Here is a 10,541-nt window from a genome sequence, read left to right on the forward strand (position 1 = left end):
GACCTCTTGTGGCTGAAACGAGAAGTAAAACATGTCCTTTAAAAAACATTCATCTCTCTCACACTGGTGCAGTGAAATTAGATCAAGATAGAGCAAGAGATCAGGGGACTCCAATTATTATTATTTATTGTTTGATTTGTTATTTCTTTAAAAAACTCCTCAGCTCCACTCTGGTGTTTACAGAAGAACAGTTAGTGCCACCAGAGGGAGCTCATGTACCAATTAAAGCTACAGTGCATCACGTTTAAATAAAAACATCATGGTCCAATACAGTGCAGTACAGTACAATATGGTGCAGTACAGTACAGTACGGTACAGTACAGTATGGTAGCTATTATTAGCCATTCAAGTTCAGGTTTGCAGTTTCCTCTGTGGCAGCTAAGAGGGAAACTTAAGGGACACTTAAGGATAATGTCTATAACTTTGACAATAAAAAGACTTCATTTTATATTACAATGTGTCTCAAAGTACAGAAAGTCTTCACACACACACTCATTGTTAAGTTACGTTTTCCCTGACGTTTCCACTTAACTGCCAACAGGGTGAGTACAGTAAACACTTAAATCCAGCAGAAATCTTCTTTTATAGGATTAAATCACGATGAATTAAAAAACCAAAACAATTACATTTCAACATTTTCATCCAGTACAGTCAAATCAAATCAAATGTTTCTTTTCCCTGAGAATATTAATGATATACATATACATATATTTGTTTTTATGTGATTTCAACTTCAGTCTGAATATTTAAGGGACATTATTGTTCATTGCTTCACTAATATCCTAGGGTTAAATAATACTTTGACAATGACATAAAAAAAGTGACCTGTATTATTTTAGGGAGTGTTATAATGACAATAATATTCAAAGAGGGCTGGGTGACAAAGCAACATAATAAACTTCTTCCTGAGCTGTGAGCGCCCCCTACTGCTTTTGCTTTGAGAGCCTGAATAAGAAAGTCATATTCTTTGTTCCATTTGTGGACGGAACTCACATTTCTACTCCTACTTAAGTCTCTGATGTCGAGATATAATATGTGTTCACCACTTAGACAGACTCTCACTCCCTGCACCAAAGTCCATTAAGAAAATCAGCGTTTCTAGCTCACAGGGACACAGTGTTTTTTGATGAAAAAGTGACTTTAAAAGTGTTATTTTGTGACTTTGGTGTTTGAAATCCTTTGTTCTGATTCACAATGTGACACAAATCTACTGAATGATCCCGGCGTAGACCAGCACCTCCTGTGTCCCTGTGAGCTAAAGACGCTGATTATCTCTATGGGGTTTGGTTGAGGAAGAGTGAATGCTTTAAACAACGTAAAAATCCAGTTGAAAACGCTGTGAGATGAAGCAGCAAAGTGATTTTCCCAGTGGCGGCCAGCAGGGGGCATACACAGCTCAGTAAAACACCTGAAGATGATATTTTTCACACTGAAAATGTGGAGTCATAATCCCACTAAACGCTGTGTAACACGTAAACAGGAACATATTCTCGTGTAAACAACATTCCATCTGTCCAATGCTCAGATTATCGGCGTCCGGTGAGGAGCTGCTACGTCGTCAGATTTAGAAGGTGCTGTTTTGTCGAGCCAGAATATAATCCACTTTCCTTTTCCTCTTAGGTTTGAGGAGGACGCAGAGAAATACAGAAACCACGGTGAGGAAGCAGGAGACGGCCACGGCGGCCACGACCAGCCACGTGAACGTGGAGTCTGTGGAGACACGAAGGTCCAGGACATTGAACGTTAAAATACACCTTTTTTTTTATTTATTTTTATTTTTTATTATATTTTATTTGAAATTACGATATTAAAAAACAACAATTTACCCTCAAGTTGAATCTGTGCGACCACTTCCTGTTTCCCTGCTCGGTTGTGAGCGACGCACTTCAGCTGCGTCTCCACGTCTTCGTCCGTTATCTCCACGACAATAAGTCTCGACTCGATCTGGCAGAGTTCGGACGACCTGGTTACGCTGCGTTACACATAAAGACGTACGGGCATTAGCGCTAACATTCTCTAATCTGAGTCAGAGTCAGATTATTAATCCTTGAAGGGGGGAATAAAGTATTCAGGTAGTTCTGTACGTCTTTATGAACAGTAGAGGTAAACAGATTAACAGCCGTCTCTTTCAGTTTAGATGAGCGTCAGGCTCATTCACATGTGATGTGTGTTGATTTAAGTGGAATAAAATATATGATTTTTCAACTTTCAAGTTTTAATGATATCTGAATCCTACACACTGTACCTTTAAAGGTCTAGTGTGAAAACTGAAGGTGGAATTGTTCAGCATTTGGCAGAAATTGAAGATAAAATCATTTTTCTTTTCTGTTTTTAGACATGAGGTGAAGATATGTGGCTGAATTTTAGACACTGTACCTTTAAGAATCAGTATGTTTACACATGCACAGTTTAATAGAGCTAAGGCCTTAGTCTGACTAAGACAGACAATCGGACAATTTGCCAAGTCCTAGTAAACATGCTGAGAAGCAAATAGATTTAGTGGCCGTGTACGTCTGACTCCGCCTCCATAGGTGGCGCTGTATCTCTCTATAAGCTAGTGCATATTGAATCAGCTTCCTGTTGACTTTTACGCATGAATCTCGTCTCCAAAAGTGGTCAAAGGTCTCCTTCTACTTCCGGGTCCATCTCCAGTCCGACTAAGAGTATACATGCAGAAGTAATAGGACTATGAGTCGTATTATCCAGGTATGTTAGTCCGACTAAGACTAGCTCGATATTAGTCAGACTAACGTGTTGACCACACTAACGCGTCCGACTAAGTGTATACATGCAGAAGTAATCGGACTATGAATCGCATTATCCAGGTATGTTAGTCCGACTAAGACTAGTTCGTTATTAGTCAGACTAACATGTTTAAATGACATTAAGAAAACTGAATTATTGTCTTAGTCGGACTAAAATCAGACTTTTAACATGCACTGAGTCGGAAATCAAGAATCGTGGTACAAGCCTTAAGTACCTCCTTCCTCCCTGCAGGGCCCGCCTATCGAGGTACGACGTCTCCAGTGATTGGCCGTTGACGAGCCATGTGACCACCGTGGAATCTGCCACTCCACATTCGGTGAGAACTTTGCAGAACAGTTCCAGAGCTGAGCCTGAAAGTTTGAGCATGAAATTACGTTTCACCTTCAATCTAAACATTTATTTATGACATGTTTATTTATTTAAAGCTGCAGTACATAACTTTTGGTGAATTTTTGTTTTGTAAGTAACATTATTTGTTTGTTTGCTGCGTCCTTCACCGCTGAAACTTTCCTTGGACTTTTTCCAACTTGTTTCAATCTGTCGTCTCACTTTGCGAGCTCAAAGGAATCACTTCCTGTGTGCAGCGCGTAGCGGATGTTGGTTTACAAAGTTACACACTGCAGCTTTAAGTATGAAATCAGATTTATTGCATATTTAAAAGTATTTTTAAATATGAATCACTCACCGTGAGCACTTTCAAAAATGCTGCCATTCAACGGTGAAACAATCACAGGAGGTTTAAACACTGGAGACAAAAATACAAACAACATTAAATCTATAAATACAAACACTAGCATTAAAATGATATGTATATATATATATATATATATATATATACATATATATATATATATACATATGTATTATTATTATTTTTTCCCTCACCTTGATCTGTGTTGCTGCTGCTAATTGACCCGGGGTCAGAGGTCACAGAGGGGTGAGATACAGTGCTAGTGATTTCAGGGTCTTGACCTGAGAGAGAGTCGTAAACACAAGTGTTCACATGACAGCAACAATAATATACTTCACATAAGAAAATAAGAAGAATTACTGAGCAGTTTGTGTTGCACTTACTGCATGTGGCCAGTAGAGGGCACAACATGCTTATAATTGAAGGCATGAGACATTTATTGACGTTTATGAAAGTGATTATGATAAAGATGTTGCTTCTGTTAAATATATTTTAAAAAATGTAATTACATTTTAAAAAGAGTACTATTTTGTCATTAAAGATACAATATGCAACATTTCTGCATTAAAGTATCTGAACGATGAACTATGTTATATATTTTGTTGAGTATTTGAGTTACAAAACTCTTCACATTCATAGAAATGTGTATTTTTATTCATTTTTATTCAACTTTACTGTCTCTGACTTCGGTCAAACACTGCGTTCCATTTATATCGTAACTCGGAACTGGGAGCTGGGAGTGATGACACGCCCCCAAGTTCACCACATTCCAGTTGGGAGGACGGAAGCTGAAGTCTGTGTCCTCAGAGACACGTGAAGACAGCTGAAGTCTGTGTCCTCAGAGACACGTGAAGACAGCTGAAGTCTGTGTCCTCAGAGACACGTGAAGACAGCTGAAGTCTGTGTCCTCACGGACACGTGAAGACAGCTGAAGTCTGTGTCCTCAGAGACACGTGAAGACAGCTGAAGTCTGTGTCCTCAGAGACACGTGAAGACAGCTGAAGTCCTACCTTGTACGTGGAGCAGGACGACTCTGCTGACGGTGTACAGCTGCTGGTTGATGAGGACAGTGAGTCTGCAGGTGTAGACGCCTGCGTCCACTCTCGTCACCGCGGGGATCAGGAGTTTTCCGCCGTCTCTGCTGAAAGAACCCGCGCTGCCGCTGTGAGGAGCAGAGGAACTGGAATTCTGTCAGGAAACAAACACGAGAAACCGTGTCAAAGTAAAAGCAGACGCATTTGAACTTTTGTTCAAATTCAACACGATAAATTGTACAGCAGTGTAAAAGCGCGTTGTTGTCTGTTGTCCTCACCTTGTACCACTCTATGAGTCTGTCTGTCCTGTTGAAGTGACTCAGAGACGGACATTTGAAGGACAGACTCTCTCCAACTGGGACATTGATGTGGTAGGACAGTCTGTCCACGTCCACAGAGTAGGACTCAAACACCTGCAGCGTGATTCTCCCGTTGATGCAGTAACTTTCATTTCTGCACACAAAGTTAAGGACAATTTTTGTATATATATGTACATATATATATATATATGTATATATATATATATATATATATATATATATATATATATATATACTGTATATATATTTTTTTTAGTAAAATTTTAAATGACTTAATTCATATTTAACTGAGGTATAAACTGGATTTTATTGGATGTAAAACTTGCATTTTTGAGGAGGCTAACATGCATTAAAACTGCGATGTTGTCACAGTGCTCTGACACATGCTCTATAGCGCCCCCTTAAGGTGAAACACGCATGTAACAAATCAAAACTAAGTTGCCTCGAATTTCACTGAACTTGTTCGGAACGTGTCACAAACCCAGACGAACAAAAAAGTCCTTTGGAACCATGACCTGAACTCAACAGGAAGTCGGCCATTTTGAATTTGGTGTCCATCTTAGCATTTATCGTACCAACATTTAAAAAACCCAAAAAACACTCAAATTTGTCCGAGTTTCTTATTTTTCTTATTTTGCTCCCCAGTTCAGTTCTTCCAGAGATGCCATTTCTGGCGTAGCACTACGACTCGCCATTAGCATAGCTGTTAGCATTAAGGTTTGTATTGATGCTAACCTTTAAAGAGTTGAAACAGCATTATTTATTTAACTGAACATAAGACAGACTAAAGTTAAAGATGCGATAAAGTAAATATCGATAATTTAAAATGAAAGGATGTCGATTAGTTAGCGGATTAACTAACTTCAAAACGGCGTCTCACCTGTAAGTGCAGATATAATCCCCCGAGTCTGAAGCCTGAGCTGGGAGGAGCCACAGCTGCTTGTCTCGCTGCTGGACGCGCCCTTCTCCCTCATAGGCCACGCCCTCTCCCCCGTCGTCCCTGGTGATGAGGTAGGATGCGGTCGAGGGGGCGATGTTGCGAACTCTCAGCACGCTCTTAAACAACGGGAACGACAGGACGACGGCTTCACCCTGCACTCGGAATATCTCCACCTCTGGATTCACCACGTGACAACCTTCTGTAACACAACAACACAACAACACAACAACACAACACTGTTCATTATTGTTAATAATACACACTGAATTATTACAGTTCATTAACGTATAAGAAATAATACAGTAACATATTGTTAATCATTTATTTACATTGACGTGTTCTAATTTCAAAAGATATTGTAATGGCATATTTGTGTGTGTGTATGTATATATACTGTGTATACATACATATATACATACATATATATATATACATATATAAGTGTGTGTGTGTGTGTGTTAATATGTATATAAATGTAAATACACACACATGTACATGCAAGACAAGATATGCAAATACATGCAAAAATTCATACATGCGTACATATATATACATACACATACGTACATATTATATATAAATACATACACATTGAAATAATTTAACACGCTATAAGAATTAACACACTTAATGCTGACAGTACTTGTGTATATATGTGTATATATATATATATATATATATACATATATACAAACACATACATTTGCATACATACAAATATGCACATAATATATGATATGTGTATGTATGCACATACACACCCATACAAACCTACGTACGTACACACATATCTACAGTGTTTGTGTATACATGTAAACATACTGTAGATATATATAATATATATGCATATATGTATAAACATAGTCTCACCTTTCACAGGCAGAGCAGGAAACAGTCGCGGTCGTCCATAAACTTGATGAACGATGAAAACAGCAAATATCACAGTCCACCAGACCATGATGACAGCCTGAACACACACACACACACACACACACACACACACACACACACACACACACACACACACAGTGTCAGTGAGTGAATGAACACACACACACACACACTATAGTGACTTTTATTGACGTGAACGTTTTGATTTCAGTTCATTTGTAGATCGTAAAACGTGTGACATCACTGGGTTTGATCTTTGGCCACGCCCACAGTGTCTACCTTTCATCGAGTCACCGTCACTGGTGCAAAGGTCACCATTTAATATACAATAATAATCCTAATAATATCATATAATACAGACTGGATTAGTGGACAAGGAGATTAATATATATATAAAAATTAATTATATGTTTATTTTTACTATAATCTCCTCTGATTTATTCAGTTTTTATACATAAAACTATGGAAAAGTCTATTTTATTCTGTTCTACAGTGCGTTTCCTCACAGATGCACAGAAATAACTGCAGCGTTAAATCATCATTTCCATGGAAACATCCTTCGTTTCACTTCTGCTTCCTCGTCTGTGATGTGACACGCACACGCGCACGCACACACACGCACACACACGTGATGCAAATTTTCCCTATTAAAGTTTAGTTTCATTGTGTCATCAAAGGGTGATACCATTCATAAAAAGTGTGGGAGTGCCGCCGAGTCATTCAATAAGAGAAGAAAGAAGGAAAATCAATGGTGACATTTCCTGGGATTAGATACATATAATATGTGACACACTGAGGCGTGGGATTAGGACCGTTAAAGGACATTTAAAGGCAAAAATATGTCTGATTTTCATGTCCTTCATCTTTAACTTTGTGCTTTTATTGTGGAATGTGTTCTAAGTTGCTTATATTTTTATTTTTTTTATTGTTGTTTCTGTTCTTGTTGTTTGTGTCATATTTTATCCGAACGCTCTCGTTCGATTGCTGACGTGTTGATTTGTTGTTTTCGTCTCTCTTTTTTTTCCCTTTCACCACAACCTGTCTCGACACGTCCTCGCACTTTGTAACATTTGTGAAGAAAAGTGCTTTATCAATAAAGTTCATTATTAGTAGTGCACAAAGTATGGATGTCATTATTATTGTTATTGCATTAAACTAAGGTCATTATAGTTAGTTTTCATCGCTGTTCATTGATTTCATACATAAGACGTTTGAGTTCATATGAAGTGTATTTGTTATTCAAATGTTATTTATAATAAAGTGTTTGAGTTTAAAATGTGGGACATAAGGTTATATAAGATAAACATTAATAAACATTAGTCATGTAGGTAACTCTGCTAACTTCTCATCTAAGGTTTTATTGGTATTTTTGCTTTTTTTGCTCATATTTTTCCTCAGATTGAGTCTTGTGAGGATTATTTATATTTATTTGTATGTTATTATGTCTTTAGTCTGTTGGATATTTGATTTTTACCCGACACATTAACACAGTAACTGTACTTCAGGCTAATTTCTTGTAAACTGTTATTATATTTGATTCTGGGATGGTTGTTCATCTGTACATCCTAGTATATATTTTTGTAAGTGTTTTTATGAAACAGTACTTTTTGAATCTTGGAAAATATTCCATATTACAAAAATAAAAAAATAAACTAAAACTAAGCATTTCCGAAAAATAAATCTAAGTCATTTAAAAAGAAAAAGTCAAAACCAAATGAAACTAAATTTCCCTCTGCAGTTTGATGTGAATAAACGTCTGCTGTGATAAATGATATCCTGTCTGTTCTGGAAATGTTCCACTCAATATTTTACTGTATATTTTTTTATAACTTTACTTAAACAATGTTTTGCACAGTAATGAACATTCTACAAAATAAAAGCACCATAATATGGAAAAAACTAACCAAAAAGACAAATATCATGCTTTTAAAATGAAATCTGAAACAATGTGTTTGACAAAAACCTCTGCATATGTATATATGTGTATATATATATATATATATATATATATATATGTATATATATACATATATATACATCTGTATATATGTATATACATATATATACATATATGTGTATATGTGTGTATATATATATATATACACACATATACATACACACATATATACATATATATACACACACATATACATACACACATATATACATATATACACATATACATACACATATATACATATACACATATACATAAACATATATATACACACATATACATATATGTATATATACATATACATATATACACACATATACATATATGTATATATATATATACATATATATATATATATATATATATATATACATACATATATAGTACTGTACATGTGTAGAGTTGCAGGTGAACACACCTTGTCTGTACTCACAGTGTGGAGGTGAGCGAGGAGGAGGAGGCGGTGATGGTGGTGGCGGCGGTCAGCACAGACGAGTCCTATGGTCAGATGATGTGATGTGAGCGTGGACTGAGGCGTCATGTGATCAGTTTCCTCTTGTCTCACGGGGGAAACCTGCTCTCTTTTCTATGTTCCCACCCACACTGAGCAGGAAATTTCACAGGTTTCCCAATGTAACGCTGTGTCCTGTACAAGTCACCACTGCCCTGCACTGTGTGTGTGTGTGTGTGTGTGTGTGTGTGTGTGCTGACTCCCCCCCCCCCCCACACACACACACACACACACAGATGCTATAGTAAGTTAGTTCACATAAAGTTTATTGATGTTTCTCCTCTGACGTTGCTGCGTCAGTCACAAACGTCTCTGTTTGTTTTAACTAACACACACACACACTCACTCCAGTTCCTTGTGAAATCAACACCAATAATTTTCTTTCCATTTAAACCATTCCATTAAATTTCTTGACATTTTCAAATAATCAGCATTGGTCAATTGTTTAAAAAAGTGAACTGTGATATAGTTACACATTATTTTACAACAGTTAATACGTTGTTTATTCTCAGAAACTTAATAAATGCTTCTTAGTGCAAAACCTTTTTAAACACCTATACCAGCAAACGCCGGCGCTACCAGGCTACGAGCTACAGACGTCAAACACCAGTGTTTAACATCAATCTGGCTAAATTAGCTGCTAACAGATGCTAATGTCAAACGCTGGTGCCATATTTTCTGGCTAAATTAGCTGCTAACATTAATCCTGCTCCACTAGCTGCTAGCGTCGAACACTTTTTTTTCTGGCTAAAGTTGCTGCTAGCATAGAACACCCATGCCACGTTGTCTAGAGACAGAAAAAGCTAACATTGACGCTACATTTTCTGGCTAAAGTAGCTGCTAACATCAACCTGGCTACAGTAGGTGCTAATGTGAAAGCATGAACGTCACACAGTCAAATGTGTTTTCCTCACGTTTGTCTTCATGTGACAGAACCTGAATGTTTGTTTAGGGAGTTTTTATTTTTGTTTTCTTTGTTGTGTTAATCTGAAGGATTAGCACAGTTTTTCAGGATGTGTGTGACTGTGTGTGGATTGTATTTCAGGATTAGTAAATTGTAAAATGAACTATAATGAAATGTGTGACACTCCCTGATTTCCTGACGACGCGGACGTGAGCCTGAACATGTTCACAAACATTCCATCTTTCAGGAAGTGGAAATGTTAAAATAAAAAAAATGCTCCAGGAAAATATATAATCTCTACATTAAGTCATCATTTGTTAAAGCTAATTTGTAATTAGCAGCTAAGTAGCTGCTGTGAAAGTGCATTTAAAACAGTTTTTTTTTATCTACTTCTGTTCAAGAATAAATAAATAAATCATTATTGTGACGTCAACAGTAAAAATGACAAGAAAACAAGTTGTGTTTTCGCTAATCTGATTAGCATGCTGTGCTAAATCTTAGAAAAGCTGGCAAATCTACAAAGTGCA

The 10,541-nt window shown here is 37.0% G+C and overlaps 1 protein-coding gene across 1 annotated transcript; it reads right to left on the reverse strand.

Annotated features, from left to right (window-relative positions):
* Positions 1-458: 458 nt before the first annotated feature.
* On the reverse strand, positions 459-9,217 carry LOC131454476 (interleukin-1 receptor type 2). The gene is made up of 10 exons (XM_058622553.1): positions 9,033-9,217; positions 6,622-6,718; positions 5,692-5,950; positions 4,770-4,944; positions 4,468-4,645; positions 3,652-3,738; positions 3,452-3,511; positions 2,981-3,116; positions 1,827-1,972; positions 459-1,710 (listed from the first exon to the last, which is right to left on the reverse strand). The coding sequence occupies exons 1-10, from the start codon at positions 9,138-9,140 to the stop codon at positions 1,565-1,567; spliced, it is 1,392 nt and encodes a 463-aa protein (XP_058478536.1). The 5' UTR covers positions 9,141-9,217; the 3' UTR covers positions 459-1,564.
* Positions 9,218-10,541: the final 1,324 nt, after the last annotated feature.

The sequence above is a fragment of the Solea solea genome, chromosome 2 (assembly GCF_958295425.1).
Source record: "Solea solea chromosome 2, fSolSol10.1, whole genome shotgun sequence".
Classification (NCBI taxonomy): domain Eukaryota; kingdom Metazoa; phylum Chordata; class Actinopteri; order Pleuronectiformes; family Soleidae; genus Solea; species Solea solea.